This window comes from Cebus imitator, unplaced genomic scaffold, assembly GCF_001604975.1.
Source record: "Cebus imitator isolate Cc_AM_T3 unplaced genomic scaffold, Cebus_imitator-1.0 Scaffold77, whole genome shotgun sequence".
Lineage (NCBI taxonomy): Eukaryota > Metazoa > Chordata > Mammalia > Primates > Cebidae > Cebus > Cebus imitator.
In genome coordinates, this window is record NW_016107392.1 from 4448049 (window position 1) to 4470056 (window position 22008).

At 35.9% G+C, this 22008-nt stretch overlaps 1 protein-coding gene across 9 annotated transcripts in view; it reads right to left on the reverse strand.

Annotated features, from left to right (window-relative positions):
* Positions 1 to 22008, reverse strand: part of MKLN1 (muskelin 1) — a 417215-nt gene that overhangs the window by 10282 nt on the left and 384925 nt on the right. For all 9 annotated transcript variants that reach the window (XM_037739986.1, XM_037739984.1, XM_037739988.1 and 6 more), the window contains 4 exons: positions 21613 to 21727; positions 19615 to 19754; positions 15195 to 15297; positions 7515 to 7569 (listed from right to left, as the gene is read on the reverse strand). In XM_037739986.1, the coding sequence (XP_037595914.1) occupies positions 7515 to 7569; positions 15195 to 15297; positions 19615 to 19754; positions 21613 to 21727 (413 nt within the window). The remainder of the gene's footprint in view (positions 1 to 7514; positions 7570 to 15194; positions 15298 to 19614; positions 19755 to 21612; positions 21728 to 22008) is intronic.

A 22008-nucleotide genomic window follows, 5' to 3' on the forward strand; every position in this document is an offset into this window, starting at 1 on the left:
AATATTGTTTTAAGTTTGAGGGTAAATGTTTACTTGAGATGAGCTTAATTTTAACAAAGCCCACTATGCTATCATGGAAATGAATGGAAAGAAATACTCCAAAATATTAACAAAGGTTATCTCTGACAGTGAGATTAGAGTCTTTCTCTATTTTATGCTTTAAAAAAAATTTCCAAATTGCTTCATTTTCAACTTTTTATTTTGAAAAATTTCAAACCCACAGAAAGGTTTCAAGAATTGTGCAATGCATACCCCATATTGCCTTCACTTAGGTTCATCAATTGTTAGTTTCACCAAAAATATGTTCTCTCTCTCTCGTGTGTGTGTGTGTGTGTGTGTGTGTGTGTGTGTGTGTGTGACACCCCACTGAAAATCGTTTTGTGGAACTATCTGGGAGTAAGTCGTAGACACCTTTGCCCCCTACATGCTCAAACTAATTTCAGCTAAGAACAAGAACATTCACTTACATAACTAATATATATTAAATTCATGAAATTTAACACCAATGTCCCAATAGAACCATTTTTCAGTCACTTTTTTACAGTCATGTTTCCTACTAATCTAAAATCCAATCTAAGATCACACAATGCATTTTTCCAAGTCTCTTGAGTCTGAAATAGTTCCTCAGCCTCTCTGTCTTTTATGACACTGATATTTTTGAAGACTACAGAACATTTATGAGTTGAATGTGTTGAATTTGGGTTCCGGACTGTTTCTTGATCATCAGATTCAGTTTATGCAGTTTTGGCAAGAATACTATACAAGTGATATTGTGTGTCCTCAGTGCATCATCTCAGAAGGCATGGGGTATCAGTTTATCCCAATACTGATGATATTAACTTCGATTGTCTGGTTAAGTTGGTATATGCCAAATTTCTCCAAGGTAAAGGTTTTTCTACCTTTTTAATTAATAAACTATATCCTCTTCTCCAACAGCCCTGCACCCAATAATTTAGCAATCACTGATGATTCTTGCTAAAACAATTATCAGTTATATGATGGTGATTTTCTAATTCTACAATTCCTTCTACAGTTGTTGACAGTCTATCGTAAAGAAGAGCTTTTTCTTCCAGTCCTCCCATTTTACTTATTTGTTCACATTATTACGTACTCAGGGATTCTTTTCTTGTTCAGTATGTTATATTCATTACTGTCACCATTCATTCTGATACTTATACAGTCCCAGATTTGACCAGTGAGAGCCGTTTTGAGCTGGTTTCTGTGTCTTTTTGAAATGTATCCATTAATTTTGGGGTACTTCCTTACTTTCTGGTATACATCCAAATTCATCTTTACACAGCTCTGGAGTCCTAATTCCTTTCAGCTGTGAATGTTATTTAAAAACCAAGAACAGCTGTGCTAATTGCCAAGGTGTCACTGTTTCTAGGCCTATGTATGTAGCCTATTATATGCACACGTTTTTTAGATTATATTTCATGCTTTTATTAACTCTAATTTCTTAAAATCTCAGAGGATGCTTCCTCCTCATATCCCACTCCATATCTCCTTTCTTCCACCAAGAAAACCCTGACTCCCAGCAATATCAGAATATTTACTCATTTGCTCAACTTAAAATATATACGAATTCTAGATTTGCTACCTATGTACCGCTGCCAAGAAAAACCTCAAGATTTCTTTGCTTTTATTGTTTTTAGAATATATCTCACTGAAAGTATAGTCTAAGCACTGTACTAAAATGGTTTAGTTCTCTTTTATGTTCTGAATTTGTAAAAATACAATTGTGTTACATTTTTAAAAGAAGATATTGATTCTGTAATGCTACTGTAATGAAGTAATACCATCTTCTGGAGATCAAATTACTTAAGAGGGAAAAAAACACTGAGTTCCTATGTGCTGGGTACTTTAGGTATGAGTACATTTCCTTGTCACAAAAACAATGAAGTATTATAATCTCCACTTTCAGATGAGACAACTTAGATTCACTAATCTTAAAGTTATTACTATTTTTGTTATTCATCTACCTCTTTTACACAGAAAGATTCAGTAATTCAATAAAGTCTCACAGCTGGGGAGGGAAGAGATGGAATGTGAACCTATGTCTGTCTGACTCCAAAGCCCTTTATTTATTTTTATTAACTCATAGTCATTACGTACTTAACTTGTAGGGCAATGTACTAAGCTCATTTAACTCTCAAAGGCACATCTTTTTTTAAATTTACTATTTACCTATGAGGAAATTTAAATTTACACTATCATCAGACGAATGAATAAATTATGGCAAATTCCTATTATGTATCACTCCATAAGAATACAGCTGATCTAGTGTAGCTTCATAAAAATGTCTACAATCCACATCACTAACTTTAAAAATTACACTGCACAATATGTTTTTACATTATATAATAAATTAAAACAGCACATATAAACCTCTATATTTACATGGGGGGGTGTGTGCATATATAGAGTTGATCTTGATCATTTACGGATTCCATATTTGTGTATTTGCCTGTTTGCTAAAACTCATTTGTAACACCCAAACCAATACTAATTGTGTTATTTCTGTGGTCACTGCAGACATGTGAAAAGTGGCAAAATATTTGAGTCAGCATATGCACTAGTCCCCAGCTGAGGGTGAACTTTGTGATCTCTGCTGCTTTCTTGTTTCAGCTCTTACTATCCACAACAGTCGCCATCTGTTTGGTGCCACATTTTTGTGTTTTTGGTGGCTTCACTGTTTAAAATGGCCCCCAAATATAGTGCCAAAGTGCTGTCTAGCATTCTTACGTGCAAAAAGGCCTTATGCAGAAAATAGGCACATTAGATAAGCTTGGTTCAGGTATGAGTTAGGGTGATGTTGGGTATGAGTTAGGGTGATGTTGACCATGAGCTTAACGTCAGTGAATCAACAATATATATTAAATGAGTAATCTTTAAACAAAAACACACATAACATGTGGTTACAAATTGATCAGAAGATAAGACCAGAGGCTTGTAGGAACCTAACTCTGTACTCTACTTTGAATAATGAGAACCAACTGCATCTCTGTGTGTGTGTGTGTGTGTGTGTGTGTGTGTGTAAAGATGTAACACATATGAGTGATTATACCTAAGGGTAAAAGAGACTGAGGAAAGTTGTTTAGGGAGAATCTTAAGCTTTATATGTAATCAATTTTTTTTTTCCTAAAATCAAAAAGGTGGGGGGTGGATCTAGGAAACTCATCAACAGTAACAAAACTACTTAAATGGCACTGCTAGGGCAAAAAGGTGATATTGATTCTAAACCTCATGGTCCTCATCACTATGTTTATCTTACTTCATTTTCACCATAAAATGGAAAGAGAAAGTAACCATTTGAACAGTGGAAACTGGTAAAGCTCAGTGAGAGGTAGCACAGTTAGTGGTTTAGAGAAGGTGCTCTGAAGCCATACTGACAGGGTTTTAGCCCTGGTTTTGCCATTCACTAGCCCTATGCCTGGGCAAGTTACCTTAGCCTCTCTGCACCCTAGTTTCTTCACATACAAAAAAAGATCACAAAGTCGCTACTTGATAGGGTTACTGTGGGGATAATCGCCAGTTAAGACATGCAAAGTACTTAGAACAACACCTAGTCCTAAAGTAAATGCTCAATAATATTAATTAGCTATCACTATACCACTAGTAGTATGACTGAAGCAATGACTGCTCTAAAAGAAAAGTGACCTGTTAGGAATAATTTTTTTGTTTTTAGAGATGGGGTCTTGCTATGTTGCCCAGGCTGGACTCAAATTCCTGGGCACAAGTGATTTTCTTAACTCACGCCACCATGCGTGCAGGAATATACTTTTAACTTAACATCCTACACGTAGCTGGATTTTCCTATTTGTGGTAAGGGGGAAATCACAAGAATTTTTTCCCAGCCTACACATTTTTAAATGTATATTCCTTATTTCTAACACTAAACTTCCTATTTGGACTGTAAACTTCTAAAAAGAGTTGTGAGGACCAAAAAAGGACAAACCTGGGCAATACAGTGAGGTCTCATCTCTACAAGAAATTTTAAAAAAGAGAAAAAAAAATTAGTTCAGCGTGGTTATGCATGCCAGAGTAGTCCCAGCTACTCTGGAAGCTGAGGCATGAGGATTGCCTAAGCCCAGGAAGTACATGCTGCAGTGAGCTGTAACTGCACCACTGCACACTAGCCTGGACTTCAGAGCAAGACCCTGTCTCAATCAATAGGAAACATGCTTTTTATACCAGGTTTTTCCTACTTGTCACATACCTTGCTGAAAATAAGTTTAATTGCTCAATTCATACTTTCTAGAACTAAGATATAGCTCTTAAACTTAACAAAATGACTGAGTTCAATCTTAAAAGTGCCTAGAGCCACCAGAAGCTCTAAAATCAAGATCTTTGGAGATTTTCTCTGAAGTCACTCATTTTTCCAAAACCAAGAAAATGCCACCTTCCATCTTTCTGATTCTTTAAAATATTACATACAATATTAATACTTTTATTTAATTCTCACTAAGAGATGAACATAAGTTGGATTATTTCTGGCGGGAGTCATTCAGAAAGTTTGGCTGAGGCTTTTTTTTTTTTTTTTGCAGGGCTTAGAAAATGAAATACTCATTTATACAATGAAAGGTATAGTAAATAACTCATTTTATTTTTATTCTAATTGGCATAAAGATAAAATTGTCTAACAGAAAATGAATAAGAACAAGAACCAGGAACTCTAAACAGGCATGAAATCTTATGAAAAGTACTTCTTGTTTATAAAAATCAAATTTCTCATTATTAAAATTAGCAAACAATCAGAATTTGCTCCTTATCCAAATTCACCAGTATTACAAAGGTGACTTTAAAAAAAAAATAGAGACAAGATCCTGCCATGTTACCCAGGTTAATTTTGAACTCTTGGGCTCAAGCTGATCATCCCGCCTCAGCCTCCAAAAATGTTGAGGTTACAAGCATGACTCATTCTACCTGGCTAAAAGCTTACATTTTCAAGGCAGTCAATAGTAATGGTATCCTGAATGGAGCACTTGCTACTTTACTGTGTTAAGTGTTTTCCAGAATTATTTAATTCTCTCAGCAATCTGAGGCAAGTAAGTACTCCCATTGCCTCCACTTAATAAAGAAACTGATAACTAGAAAGTTTAAGTAACTTGCTCAAGATCACTTTTAAAATAGATTCTGACTCTTAACCACCACCCCACATTCCAACTTCCTAATTACTATACACCTCCCTTCAGACAAGACAGAAAACAAAATCCCACAGGAATTTTTTTTTCTTCTTGTATTTTTCTCTTTTGTGTTTGTATTGTTCTCAGTATATCTGAGGTTTGTTTAGAATCCAAACAAAACAAACTAATCCTGACAAAATATATTAGTTGGCAGTGAATAGGACAGAGTCAAAAGGAGTTAAGCTGAAGGTAAAATATTTGCTGACACCACCCTAATTAACATATTTAAATTAGTGCCAAGAAATTCTCGTTCCAGAAGCTAAAAATAAGTCAGTTAGAGAGAGTTTACTGCTACTCACTCATAAATAAAAAGAATGCGCCTGGGGTATGGTATCATAAATAAAAAGGCACAGAGTCATTCAAACTGACTATGTGCCAGACACCCAATTCAGGTGTCACTACATTTGTTTCAAATGCTAGAATTCAGAAGGGCATGGACTTTCCAAAATAATGCTTATACCTAGGTTCTCCAGCATCACAGAGCTGGGATTTCTAGTAGCCTAGGGACTTAAATTCGAGTGTATGGAACAGTGGTAAATCATTATCTAAATTCTTAGGAGAACCTTCTGGAGTCACGTTTATAGCAGTCTAGTCTAGTCTTGAGGAATCCTACATATTTGGGAGTTTGGAAGTTAGGATTGGAGTTGCCTTGATCAGTAGAGAAGCCTCCATCACTAGCTATGAATAAAGGGCAAGACGTAAGAACACCTCTATTTTTTCATCCCAGTGAAAAGCACCAGAATTATATATACTCTTTTTTACTTTGAGGTACAGTTCACTTTTAAGAGATAAAAGGTCAAATAATGAAGAAACTAAATGGATATCCCAAAATGTTATTTTATTCCAAATATAAAAAAGAGTATTTATATTATATATAACAGAAAATTTCAGTACTATAGCTCAACTCTAAGGCAAATAATAACAGCATCAACATCAATGGGATTAATATACTTTCACTAACCAGAGGAAAGGTGGAAATCTCCATACTTCAAAAGACTACTATCTTGGTAAAAAATGAAGCTACGAATAAGTTATCCCAATAAAAATGCCCTTGAAAATTCACCCAAGTAAAGGTCTGTGTTCAGTTCTGCAGAATAGCCAGTTTATTATAGTCTTGGTTTTCTTTTTGTTTTTGTTTTTTCAGACAGAGTCTCGCTCTGTCTCCCAGGCTGGAGAACAATGGCACGATCTCAGCTCACTGCAACCTCCACCTCCCGGGTTCAAGCAATTCTTCCACCCCAGCCTCTCAAGTAGCTGGGATTACAGGCACCCACCATCATGCCTGGCTAATTTTTGTATTTTTGTAGAGGTGGAGTTTCACCATGTTGGCCAGGCTGGTCTTGAACTCCTGACTTCAGGTTCAAGGCCGCTCGCTTTGGGTTCCCAAAGTACTGGGATTATAGGCGTGAGACCGCGCCCGGACGATTTTTCTTTTTTCTTTTTAAAGACAGGATTTCTCTCTAGTCACCAAGGCTGGAGTGCAGTGGCATGATCTTGGTTCATTGCAACCTCAACCTCCTGGGCTCAAGTGATCCTCCCACCTGAACCTCCTGGGTAGCTAGGACTATGGGCACACACCACTACACCTGGCTCACTCTGTTACCCAGGCTTGGCTCAAACTCCCGGTTGGCTCAAACTCTTAAGTGATCCTCCAGCCTCAGCCTCCCAAAGTGCTATAGTTATAGGTGTGACTGGCCTACACTGTGCCTGGCCTACAGTCTAGTTAATAATTCATTAATACTAAATGAGAGTACTACTAAATGAAGACTGATGCACAATTTCTAAAGTGTTTGAGAAAAACTTGAGTTTCAACTAGAAGTTATATTGAACAATTAAGATAACAAAACTCCCACTTTAAGGAAAGAGATAATCTATCTTCTGTGATTTTTAGGAAAAAGATAATCTATCTTCTGTGCTCCCAAAATACTGCCTACCCAATCGCTATTCTCTTGACAACACACAATTCCACAAAGAACAAACTGAGAGGAAAAACTAATTAACAAGTATCATCTCATAGCATGTATCAGTAATATGGCCTGCATTCCAAAGCAGTGCTATATAAATTAACTTATTTTGATTGTTTTTCTATTGCTATCTGTTTGCATACTAACACAGCAATTGGTATAGGACTCATTGCAAACTGAACTGATAAATGATACCTAAAAGTAACTTTGTAGGTTATTAGAAATTTTGCATGATACCTTGAAACTTCATTTGCTCATCTATTTCTTTGAAACGTCCCACCTGATGCTTCATGTAAAAGAAACCAAAATCCAACCTTCCAAATGCTAGGGCATCTAGATGGATAAAGTATTCTGCAATACTTACCTAGGGCTGTAAAATCTGAACCAGATTTGAATAGAGCTGATGCCAGGAGCTGAAACTGTCAAAAAAAAAAAAAAAAAAAAAGAAAGAAGCAAATTAGCTGGCTAAGTGCACTGAAGGAAAATAGCCTTCTGTAACTTTGACCATTTGTCAGCAACTACGTATTTCTGCGTATATGTGACATAGGTCTATTCACCAAATAGTGGCAAGAAGAACACATTCAGATTAAATAATATACTGACTTTTTATCAGGCTGCTATTAACATTTTCCAAAATACTGGGCCATGTCCTGGAATTATTTTATTTTTAAAATGTATTAAAGTATGTATTTATTAAGGAACAACAGCACAACAAAATAAAAAAGGAAACTGTCATTTCAGAATCTAACACATATGAACAGATTGGTGCCCTGGACCCAGTTATTAAATTTTTAGTATATATGCATTCTCATTTCAAAAATAAATGTAAGCCACTGTAAAATACCTGATGTCTCAGCTGTGTAAATCGAAATCCAAGAAAAAAAGTGTGTATAGACCATTTCTAAATTACAACTTAGATTGAGATTCCACAACTATATATAATTATGTTGTTAAAACCCAACAGGCCTTTTTAATGGACATAATGTTGTAAATGTTGTTAGATTTCCAGGCTGCCAGTTAGTTAGTTTAAAACAGAGAATGTAATTGAACAATGAAGAAACAGAGTAAGACACAACTATTGCAACATTAGCAATTTAACAAATAGGCACAAAATAAAAAATTTGGAGAACTATTTACATTTATCCTGAATGAGGATGCAGGAAAATAGGCGAGTTAAAGAAATGAATTAGAGCGGACAAACTCCTCTATGGAGTTACTTGACATTTCCTAAGACTTGAGCAGTTAATACCACCAATTCCTCAAAATATATTTCACATCTATGTTTGCAGCCTTTTACATTTCAGGTATTAACTCATACTAGTATTTGTAAGCCCTGATTAATGGTCCTTCAAAGATCAGAAATTGTACAAACCTTCCATACGTATTTATCTAAGCAAGGGTTAGGAAAAGGGGGGATAAAAAGAAAAATTTTAAAACATATGGAAGTTCTTTATATATTCTGGGTATCGGTCCTCTGTCAGATATATCTACTGCAAAGATTGTTTAGTCTGTGGCATGCCTATTTATTTATTTAGCCAGGATCTTCTCTGTCACCCAGGTGGGAGTACGGTGGGATAACCATGGTTTACTGCAGCCTCGACCTGCTGGGCTCAAGCAATCCTCCTACCTCATTTTAAATTTTTTAAAATTTTTTGCTAGAGACGCTGGTCTCAAACTCCTGGGATCAAGCAATCCTTCTTCCTAGGCCTCCTGAAGTGCTGGGATGACCATTGTGAGCCACTGAACCTGGCCATGACTATTTATGTTTCTAATCGTCCTTTAATGAGTAGAAATTTTAACTTTTTTGAAGTCAAATTTATCAAGATTTTTCTTTGATGATTACTATCTTTTGTGTCAAGTCCAAGAAATCTTTACCTATTCCAATGTTGTGAAGATAATCTCCTATGTTTTCTTCTCAAAGCCTTATTCTTCTGGATTTTATATTTAGATCTGTAATCCATCTTAATGTTTCAGTAAACAGTGAGATGGGTTTGAAATATCCAGCTATTCAGTATCATTTGTTGAAAACTTTCTTTTCCCCATTGGACTTGGCACCCTGGTCAAAAAACAAGGGACTGCATATGTATGGGTCTATTTCTGGACTCTCTTCTGTCTAGATCTACTTGTCTATCCTTAACCCAGTACCACACTGTCTTGATTATTGTGGCTTTATACAGAGTCCTGAAATCAGGTAGTATAAGCCTTCCAACTTTTTCTTTTTTTCAAAATTGTTTTGGCTAGTCTAAAACCTTTGCATTTCCATGTAAATTTTAGAGTCGTTTGTCTATTTCCTCAATGTCAACAACAACAAAAGGAAACTTATACTGCATTAAGATAAAGACCAATTTGGGGAGAATGGGCAGCTTTAAACAATTTTTAGTGTTTCGATCCATAAATATGTATCTCCATTTATGAAGGTCTTTAATTTCTTACAATGGACTCATTCTACCAATTTGGTATTTCTGATGCTAATATAAACAGTATGCTTTTCATTTTCTAATTGTTCACTGCTAGTATAAAAATAATTGCTAATTATTGCTTTTTTTTTTCTATTGACCTCATATTTTTGTAACTTGCTAAATTCACTTGTCCTAGTATATTGTTTTGTACACAACGTGGGGTTTTGAGAATGTACATAATCGTGTTACCTACAAATGCAAACAAATTTACTTTCTCCTATCCAATCTATATGCTTTTTTTTTTTCTTTTTTAAATTATACTAGCTAGGACTTCTAGTACAAGGTTGAATAGAGGGGCTGACAATATACATGATTTCCTTGTCACAATCTTAGGGAAAAGGGTTTAATGTTTAACAATTAAGTATAGTCCTAGCTATATGTTTTTCACAGGTGTCCTTTAGGAATTTAGATTCAAGGGTTTTTTTATTCCTACTTTGCTAAGAATTTTTATTATGAATTGAGTCTGAATTTTGTTAGATGCTTTTCTTCACTTACTAAGATGATCTATGATTTTCCTTCTTCATTCTGTTAACATGGTGAATTACACTGAATTTTTTTCAAATGTTAAACTAGCTATATATTACTAGAATAAACTATCAGTCATAGTACACTAACCTTTTAATATATTGCTAATTAAGTAAAATTTTCCTAAGAATTTTACATTTATGTTTATGAAAAATATTAGTCTATGATTTTCTTTGCTTGTAATGTCTTTCTTGGGATTTTATTTTATTCTATTTGAGACAGGATCCCTCTCTTGTCACCAAGGTTCAGAGTGTAGAGGCATAATCACAGCTCACTGCAGCCTCAGCCTCCCTGAACTCAGGTGATCCTCCCACCTCAGCCTCCAGAGGAGCTAGGTCTACAGGCATGCACCACCACACCCAGCTAATTTTTTGTATGTTTCTGTAGAGACAGGTTTTTCCCATGTTGCCTAAGCTAGTCTCAAACTTGTGGGCTCAGGTGATCCACCCCTGAGCCTCCCAAAATGCTGGGATTACAAAGTGTGAGCCACCATGCCTGGCTTCTGTTGGGATTTGATATCGAAGTTAACCTGGCTTTATAAAAAGATTTAAGAAGTATTGCCTTCCTCTAATTTCTGAGAATCTATGTAAAATTGGTATTTTTTTCCTTCCTTCATTAAATGGTTGATAGAATTTATTATTATAGGTCTAGAGATTTTTTGTTAGAAAAATTTTAATTACAAATTCAATCTCTATAGTACATATGAAATTCCTTAAGATTTTCTATTTCTTCTTGTGTCAGTTTTGGTAAACTGTGTCTTTTAAGGAATCTGTCAATTTCATCAAGTTGCTGAATTTGTTGATGAAGTTGTTCATACCTACTTTACCTTTAATATACGTAGGGTCTATACTGATTTCCTCTTTTCATTTGTGATGTTGATAATTTATATTTTCACTTTTTTTTCCTTGGTGATATGGTTTGGATTTGTGTCCCCACTCAAATCTCATGTTGAATTGGGGGAGGGGTTTGGTGAGAGGTGACTGGATCACAGGGGCCGACGTCCCCCTTGCTGTTCTTGTGATAGGAAGTTCTCCTGCGATCTGATGGTTTAAATATGTATGGCACTTCCCCACTCATTCTCACTCTCTCTTCTGCCACCATGTGAAAAAGGTGCTTGCTTCCCCTTGTAAGTTTACTGAGGCCTCTCAGTCAGGCTTCCTGTTAAGCCTGCAGAACTGTGAGTCAATTAAATCTCTTTTCTTCATAAATTACCCAGTCTCAGGTGGTTCTTTATAACAGTGTGAGAACAGACTAATACACTTGGTACGTCTTGCTCGGGGCCTATCAATTTATTAACCTTTTCAAAAGGCCAACTTTTCACTTTTAAAATTTCTCCACTGTTTCCTATTTCATGAATTTCTTATTTTCTGCCTATCTGGGGTTGAATTTGCTCCTCTTTTCTAACTCCGAAGGTGAAAAACAAATGTTATTGGCTCCACATATAGGATAAAGAGAAAACTATTATCTAAACGATCTGATTAAATAAATGGAATGGTATGCACTGGCCTAAGGATTTTAACACATACCAAGTGATATTACAGACCTCTCTTCCAAACTCTGAATTCAAATATCCAACAGTCACCTCAACATCTTAAGTTGGCTGTCTCATAGATGTCTCAAACTAAACAGTTTCAAAATTAAACTCCTCAATGCCAGCCAGGAGTCCCCACAAACCAGGTTCCCCCAGAACTTTCTCACTTCAGTTAACAGTAACTCCATCCTTCCAGATTTTCAGGCGAAAAATTTTAGAGTTATTTCTTTCAAACCCTAGATCTAATGTATGATAAAATTCCGTTGGTTCTATCTTCAGTCACCATAGCCTCCTTGCTATTCTATTAAACCTTGCCAGAATGATCCCATCCTGGGATCTTTGTTCTAGACCTCCCTTCGTCAGAAATTATTTTCTCCGCCGGGCGCGGTGGCTCACGCCTGTAATCCCAGCACTTTGGGAGGCCAAGGCGGGTGGATCACGAGGTCAAGAGATCGAGACCATCCTGGTCAACATGGTGAAACCCCATCTCTACTAAAACTACAAAAAATTAGCTGGGCATGGTGGCGCGTGCCTGTAATCCCAGCGACTCAGGAGGCTGGGGCAGGAGAATTGCCTGAACCCCGGGGGCGGAGGTTGCGGTGAGCCGAGATCGCGCCATTGCACTCCAGCCTGACAACAGAGCGAGACTCTGACTCAAAAAAAAAAAAAAGAAATTATTTTCTCCAAATTATCTCTCTCAAGCTATGTTACACTGCAACTGACCAATTCTCATCCCGTATACTTCTCCCTTTACCCTTTTTATCCCATATTTATTTTTCCATGACACTTATTAAATTCTTTCGGGTCTTGAACTCCTGACCTCAGGTGATCTGCCCAACTCACCCTCCCATGGTGCTGGAATTACAGGCATGAGCCACCTCGCCTGGTCCAATACTTGTTGTATTCTAATGTACTATATAATTTGCTTCTTTAATGTTTATTGTTCATTGTCTTTCTCCACTAAGATGTAAGCACCTCCTGGGCAGGGATCTGTTTGGCTTGCTGGCATAGCTCCTCTGCCTAGAAAGCCTGACCTATTATAGGGAATCGATATACATCTGTTCAATGAATGACACCAGTACTCTGGAAATGCCACAGAAGTGTAACGAATACAAAATGTGTTATCGTAGCTGAAAACTTATTCTCATTTCTCCTCTGTTATAGAAGTCTTCTCTGAAAGTAGTATAATTGGCTCAGACATCCTTTTCTAGGGCCTTTTCTAGAAAAAAATATCATGTTTTATAAGGTTTATTGCCAGTTCCGAACCAATGTTCTCAAGCCTGGAGGAATCAAAGAACATTTTTTTGTTATACAGTTGATAGTCAGCTGTCACTGTCCTGACAAGAGGCACAATGATGATGATTAACAACTGTGAAAAAAAAAAACTAAGAAACACTTTTTGCGTTTTGAGACTTAAATGTGAAAGTCATTTAAAACATGACACTTTTGTAAAACATACAAACAGAACAAAAACAAGTTACTATAGGAAATGAAGAGCAGTAAGGCCCTTCTCAGCGAGTGGAATGACTTCCTACAATGAAAGTGAAGATCTACATGTTTCACTGACAAATACTCTAAGTATACAGTGAACTGTCACCAGGGGATTTCTTTCCCTCAAACAGACTGTTGGACACAAAACGTTTTAAACATTAAATCTGTTCGCACATTTTTAAACAAAATATTATTGCAGACCAGTAATTCTCAATGTCAGAAATGTTTTCTATTTTCTGTTCTTTAAGAGCTGACAGAGGAGAATCTTAGGGTAAGGACATTGTTTTAAAAAGTGTCTAAGGTGATTTTTAACTACACACACACACACACACACACACACACACAGACACACACACGACCATTTCCTTCTAACTTGTACTAGAGCTAACCCAGCTCTTGCTAGATTAATCTTTTATGAAATGGAATAGAAGCCGGTGGCACACAAATCATAAGCTGTTACTGTTTTAAAAAGAAGAAAAACAGAAACCAGCTACCAAAATTTTTTAAATGGCTCAAATGAACTTGAGATACCTCCCTGTCCTGTTTTTTCCCCATTAGTTTAACTTTAAGAACAAACTGTCTTGTTTTCTTTGGCCTACATGCAGCTCACACAGCTGAAATTATTTACTTTATTTACTTTGAAATATTCTGTTTTGGTTTCAAAAAATAAGGAAAAAATAATTGCTCCCAGTTACAGCCATTTTACATAGAATATGGAGAAAACACAAGGAAATCTATGCATAACTCTAAATGCATGGCCTAACATTAATGGACTCTTCAGAACTAAGTACAGTTATAAGTTATAACAGATTAAACCAAACATATTCTGCCACTCGGCAAAACTACAATTATTTTTCCTATTTCCTCTAGTATTGATTAACTGAAGACTCAAGGAAAGACAATTAACTGTCCCCCTTTCAAGGGAGTTCTAAAGTACGTTCTGCAAATTCTCTACCTACTAAAGGGCTGTAATCAATATTGAGAGACTTAGGACTTAATTTTATAGTACGAAACTTTTAAAGAGTATCTCTTTGTTATGGTGCTGAAGACACACAGGCTCTATTGCTTGAAAGTACAATGAACCCGGAGCCTGAAAGTGATTCAACATTAAATCTGACACCTGTGTCAATGCTGAAGTGTGCCAGGCACAGCTTGATACTGCTATTACAAAGCCAAAGCAAGGCAGCAGCTAACAGGGAAAGAGACCTAAGGATCAGAACTACATATACTGTAATCAACACGAATTCTGTGAGTGGAAGCAAATACACTGCAGTTCAGATGTTGCTAGATCAACAATGATGGCTGGCAAGAGGAAAAAGACAAAAAGAATCTCAGATATTAGTGGAAAGAGAGCATATAAAACCACAAAAATTATTGCAGGCATATTCACACACCATGGACAAGCAAAGATGTCCTTGAGGATGTGAAATCTTTAGAAACAGTTGTTTCTGTCCCAATGCTATGCAACAAAAAAACTGAAAAGTAATGACTGGGTAACTGATTTCTCAAGCTTAGCAACTAGTGATTAATGAAATTAGTAGTCTATAGACAAACTATACTGCTACAACATTCACATAACTAAATAATAAGGCACCAAGGATTCTAACTCCCTCCAACCTCTCTTCATTTTCTCCCTAAGCAACAGGGGAGTTTTCTTTTCTCTCTTGGGGGATCTTGACTATCAACAGAAAAATTTACACTGAACCATTATGTAATCCTTATGTAAAATAATCATGGGACTATGGACAAAGCAAAAATTTCTATTTGTTTCCTAAAACACAAAACTAAGTTAAAACTTTACAACTGATAATCCTTTTCTGAATGGACCAAAAGTTTTTGGTGACTGGAATCTTTTCACATGAAAACATGCCTATTCAATTTTTTATTTCACTTTCTCTGTGACATTTTAAAGATTACTGATATCATCATATTTTCTTCATTTTTCCATTAAACACTCAAGAGCAAAATCATTAAATATAAGTTAGGAAGATATTTTAAAAATACTCAATTTCTGAAGTTTATTATCACCTTTCTTTACCTCTTTTGTTTCTTCTGGGTCTGAATGATCCACAGTTATATAAAGATCATTTTGTAAATATTTCAGAGCACTAAGGGGATCCATCTGGGCCTTTTCTTCAAACCTAGAAAATGTAAACAAGAATAATTATCTGGAGTTATTGAGAAAAACATCAGAAACGTCTTTCAGAGCTAGAATAAAACATTCCTATACTACATATGAGGAGTTGTTCTGAATGTCCAGAAAACTGAAGTTTAGGAATCCAGAAGTAACAATACTGCCATGTAGGTAGTGTAGATGTGGAGTTCCTGGAAAGGTAACAGTAATGCCAGGTGGTCACAGACAGTTGTGGTGCTAGAGGATGGGTAGGAGCATTTCTTACTCTTCTCTTAAAACTACAAGGTAGGACTAAACCAACTACCAAATACAGTGAATATGCTAAGTATTTTATAAAAGAGAACTTCAAAAAATCCCACTGTGTTTCATCCAAAACAAATAGACATAAAAATACTTGCTTAGATTTGTATATTTTCTAATGGAGATGCTTAACAGACACCTTGGAAACTGAAACAAGCAGGGTATCTTTAAATGAGTATTATTAACACTGATTACTTTTAATGAGATTATGTCCAAGTCTCAGTCAGTAAAAACAACTGCAGCAACCACTTATAAAGCATTTGTAATATGCCAGATGCTGTATCAAGTATTTTACATGTATCATTTCATCTATCCTCACAATAATACTATGATGATGATCTATTTTATCACCATTTAAAAACCAAAAAAACCAAGTTCAGGCACTGTGGCTCATGCCTGTAATCCCGACACTTTGGGAGGACAAAGTGGATGGATTGCTTGAGCCCAGGAGTTTGAAACCAGCTTGGGCAACATGACAAAACCCCATCTCTACAAAAATTAGCCTGGTGTGGTGGCATGTCCCTACAGTCTCAGTTACTCGAGAGTCAAAATGGGAGCACTACTTGAGCCTGGGAGGTCAAGGGTGTAGTGAGCCACAATCGTATCACTGCACTCTGGCCTGGATGACGAGTGAGATCCTGTCTCAAACAAACACCCCAACAGATGAAAAGCTGAGATGCAAAGAATGAATCTGGATGAGGTCTCCTAAACAACAACAACAAAAAAACTATTTGAATCTACATTATCTATTTGAAAAAGATAATGTCTTTCTGTTATAGCATAATTACATACAGATTTATTTCTAATAAGTTGGTATGCTTTTTAAAATATACAGACAAGGAAAAGACAAATTTCCTTTAAGTAGGAAAGATGATGAGCCTTTCACGATGGTGTTCAGGTTGATGGCATCCTTGGTGATAGGGTACCTGTACTTTAGGCAGGGAGAAAGACTAGCAAAATATTACAGCTCTCTTGTACCAGGCAGTACCCTAAGAGTGACAGGGGGCTTACAACTTTCAGATGAGAGTCCTTTAGGTACAGGCCATGTTACTCTACCATCTTGTCCACAAAAGATTAGATTAGACCATTTTGGCACCTATGCTTTGATTGGTAGTTTATAAAGTGGTTTGGCAGAATTCTTCCCAGCAGGGACACTATCCCCAAGAAATTCTTTCTAAGAAGATTCTTTCTCTTGGGTAATCTGAATGTGAGAAATATAAGGACAGTAAAGGGCAGACAAAAATAGAGAGGGCAGATTCTGTCTATCTGTCTGTCTGTCTAGGCCACGAGGTTGGGAGAAAGTCAGGAGTAGCCAGAACAGGACAAGCAGATAGGGAAAGAAGCAGACAGAAATACAAGGAAAAGCTATGTAGTGCCTGGCTACTAGAATCATTCCAGTATCCTAAACAATTCTCCATCCAGCTTCACTGTTCAAAATGCTGAGAAAGTGCCTTAATTCTCTGAATAATCTAATAATAATTTTTTTTCAGTTGAGGTATTCAAAGCATGTCATTATCCTTTATAACCTGAAATAACCTAACCAACATATACCTACAATCCTATATCCAGTATAAAGAGATCAGTTTCCTCAAAGTTATTTGAGGAATAAAAATAACTATTCATTTTCTACACTATTTTTGGCCAGCAAGAACTTACCACGCACTTATGTCTGCAGTCTAGAATCATATTTTAATCAATAGTTCTGCCCTGTTCCTAAATGAATAGAAATTAATCCTGTAACAATTTTTTTTTTGCCCATTTCTACCCTCAACTCATCATCAAGTTTGAAAACCTGAATGTCATATGAAAAAGTAATAGTGGTATTTTATTTATTATATCACGTGACATCAGTAAGAACAAGGAGATACTTCCTTGGCACACAATATACTTCTCTCCTTCCAAATTTATATTCTAACTAAACAGAATAATAATTATTGTCTATTAAGAACAACAACACAAATAAGCCAGTCTAGCAGTGTGGTGTAAGCTCTCACATTATGAAAAAAGAAATCTGCATAACATTTGAATTAAAAAGGCAATTTTTGTGTTCTACCCAATTCATAGATACAAACGTCTATCTATTATGTCTACATGTAGCGATGTCCCTCAAATTCTTGAATTCGTCTAACAGCTTGGTAGAGAACAAGGTCTAAAATGAGCCTTTTATTGTCAGTTTGAATTAATAGTTGACAAGATTCTCAAGATGCCCTGAGTCATCCTTGACTGTTGTCTTTCTCTCATACCCATATCAAATCCATCAAGAAATTCTGTTGGCACAGTCTTCAAAGTTTATCCAGAATGTTAAGGTGCGCTTTTTGATCTCTTGGAAAGTGTCTCTTCCTCTTCCTGTCCCTCAAATGATGGTGGTCCTCAAGAGAATATCCAACAACCCTTCACTCTTCTTGCTGACCCTGAGCAAGCTCCTTCTCCCTGTGATTCACAGTAATGTCTGGCCAAGTCTTTTCACCAAATGTTCACAGATGGCCTCTGCTTGCATGTCTCACAAACTTCTCAAACCTAAAGTGCCCCAAACTGAACTAATTTTTTCCAACACAGAAACCTGTTGTTTCTCAAGAATTCTCCCCACCTGAGGGAAAGCAGCCACAAGTTTTCTTCTGGAAGAAAACACGGAATGATTTTTATAAAATACAAGCCTGAATGTGTCATTCTTCTACTTAAAATCTTTCAATGTTCCCCTAAGAGTAAAAGCCTAAGGCCCTTTACAAGCTGTCACTTTCCTAGACCCTTCAACTTCATTTCCTACCACAATCACCTCACTCATTCTACTTCTGCCACACTTCTCTATTCACTCCTCAAATTATTCAGGCATCTTTTTTAACCTCAGAGTCTTGACTATCACCTGTCTAGGACACTTCCCCCATCACCGGACAGCGATATGATTCAGTCCCTCTTGTCCCTTAAGTTTCTACTCAAATGCCATCTTCACTGTGCAGTCTACTCTGATATTCTTATTTAAAATTACATTCCCACCTCCCACACCTGTACAAACAATAACTCAATCTGGTTTTTTTCATAGTACTAACCATCTAACATGTAATATAAATTCCTTATTATGTTTATTGTTAGTCTCCCTTCTTAGGAATGAAAACTTGAGGGAAGATTTTTGTTCATTTGCTTCATTGATATGTATGTGTATCTGATGGTTAAGTGGTGAGCTCTGGAGTCAAAACACTCAGGCTCAAATCCTGGCTCTGCCACAGAATCATATGCAGTGTCTAGCATAAAATAATTGCCAGGCTGGTCTTTCCTGGCCTCAGGCAATCCTCTTACCTCTTCCTCCCAAAGTGCTGGGATTATAAGCATGAGCCACTGCACCTGGCCCTAAAGCAAATTTTTATTACCATATAACACACTACAGTAACCAAAAGGACAGAAACCTCTTTCTGCATTTTTTAGTAGTTTATTACCTTCTAGGCTAAAAAGCCAACATGACCCAGAGTGTGAGTGCGTGTGCATGTCCGTGTGTATGTGTGTGTGAATGCATATGTATATATATGAAAATGTTTGATTAAATGATTTTACAATTAAAAAATAAAGGTGATATAAAATTACAAGCATATTTTGAAATTGTATTGTGAAACATCAAATTATGAAGATATTGCATAGTCAACTATATCACCACATTCACTGTTAAGAGAGTGATCAAAAGCTCAGCCATGTGTCATTAAGCCAGAACTGATCTAATTTGTAGTTAGCCTTGAGTTACTTCAATGTAGGCACATCACCTTCACAAAAATTTTTTTCCATTACTTTAACAGTTGCAAAATTTCACTTGTTCTGCATTTACAAATGTTTAGCATCAATATCTATATTTTGTATCTTCCTTTGAAAATGGAAAGCAAAAACAAGTAGAATAACAGGGCGTTTACAAAATTCATGATCTTCATAGTATTCATACTGTTTCATTATTAAATTTGCCAAGAAAGTTGTATCTCCAAAGCTAGGTGATATCAACAATAGCTGACAATGTTAATTAAAAGTTTTCAGTGAACTATTCTCATACCTGTGTTTTCTTATGAGGTACTTGCAATGCCTCAGTAAATAATCTTTTGAAGGTCTACACAACTTCAGTGACCAGAAGTCATCTAATCTCATCTTTGGAGAGCAAGATTTTCCTGGATTCCCACCAAATAAATAATGAACCTATAATTGGCAAAATAAGCCAGATTTAAAAATATTCATGCATACCCAAGAAATTTTAGTAGCATTGCATAAAGCCTATTGAAATTAAAAAATTAAAAATTATACTGTATTTTTACCAAAGCTGCTCTTGATTTTTCTCAAGTTTCTGTTTTACTTTAAGGCACCACGGCTACTTTAAAAAACTGCATGCATGCTAAAATGAGTTATATTACTATATTACAATGACAGTGGAAGGCATGAAACAAAAACAATGAAAGGAAGAATTTAATCTAAGATATAATTTGCTGACGACAACAAATAATGGGGATGATAAAATTAATCAAAATATTGATCATATAATGAATATCTTAAAAAATTCTGACATAATGCTGAATCACTGAAAGTTAACAGTCATCAACAGGTCAACTAGAAGCTTAAAAAAAATTTAGGCTGGGTGCAGTGGCTCATGACTGTAATCCCAGCACTCTGGGAAGCTGAGGCAGGAGGATCATGAGGTCAGGAAATCGAGACCATCTGGCTAACACGGTGAAACCCCATCTCCACTAAAACTATAAAAAATAAGCCAGGCTATAGGGTGGTGGCATGTGCCTGTAGTTCCAGCTACTGGGGAGGCTGAGGAAAAAGAATCACTTGAACCTGGGAGTCAGAGGTTACAAGTGAGCCAAGATCGTGCCACTGCACTCCAGCCTGGGTAACGGAGCAAGACTCTGCCTCAGAAAAAAAAAAAAAAAAAATTAACATCTTAATTTTGCTTTAACTGAAATGCCAAATATTAAATGGCACATCAAATTTGTGAAATAACATTAAAAATATTATTTCATAATTCAATACCAAAAATGACATGCAAAAGGAATTGATAATGATTTCACTATTATTAGAGTTATCTGTTCCTCAGATAACTTTAGAAAATGAAACAGTGAAGAAACGAAATCACTTTCATAAGTGGTAGAAGTGAGAGGTATAACTGCCTAAATTTATCGCACTTGAATGTTATTCTGTACTTATACAAGGCATTTAAATATTTAACTATTTTAATTAAAATTAATGTTTAATTTATTAAATTAAAATAGTTCCAAAAATTTTGAAAACACTTATATTCATTGGTGTTACATAATAGAGTTATCCCTATCCTTTACATGGAAATTTATTTATACCTTAAATTGAGAGGCTATAAGAGAAAGGGCTTTTACTCACTCCCATGGTATCTTTTACCTAAAGGTCTCAAAGTATATCGTGTAGAATTTAAATAATCATTCATGGCTAAACAGAAAGAATTGGTCTCTGTCCGTAATTTGCCATATAATATAAGTCCAATCACTAAAGTACACAGTTAAGTTTAAGGGCGAAATAAAGAAATAACTCTCAACACTATGACACTAAAAATTCATAACACAGGACCATTTCACAAGGCTGATTTGAAAGAGATATCACTAGTATATCAGGAAAATAAAGATAAAAAGACTTCTTACACAATGGGAAAATCTAAAACCAAAACTATGTTTATATCATGAAACAAGGTACCCACATGCTGACAAATGTACACCTTTTACTTGGATATTCACATTGTAGAAACAATAGGCTACGTCATCTATCCAGATTTATACAGCTAAGAAGCAGCCACTGACTATTTTCAAAAAAGGAGAAGTACCAAGAATTACAGGCTATGTAAAAATGCTCATTCCCTTAAGGAATTTTAGGGAGAAGTGATATTGAGTGCTTGCTACATACTCTATTGAATGTCTACTATGTATTATAACTTTTTACTCAAATCCAGTTTAAAACAATCAGAAAGCTACATTTGGAAATTATTTCAGACAGTAGGCCACGGAAAGTTTACAGGTCACTCTAGTTAGGATACCTTGTGTAGCTCATCGTATACAAGCTGATGGGCAAACCTTGGACATGGTTCTTCTTCCTGAAGACTTTTAGTTGGATTATCCTTTGCAGCTTGATCATTCTTATAGACACAAGACCTGCAAGAAATTGCTTTTAAGGCATTCTACCCTAGAGAATTAGCAGCAAAGATAATACAACTGTAGCAAGCAAATTAATTACATGTCTAATTACTAACAAAAAATTTTAGTAATGTGTTCATATCAAATCTTAAAGTTCTAGTCATTGATAAAACAATCTGAATTTGTTAGAACTGAGTTCTAAAGTTCTTTTGATGTCCATCAAACAGCTCATATATCCTGTGTTATAAAATACAAACAGCATACATGAAAGCTCAAACTAAGATTGAAAGATGTGCTAT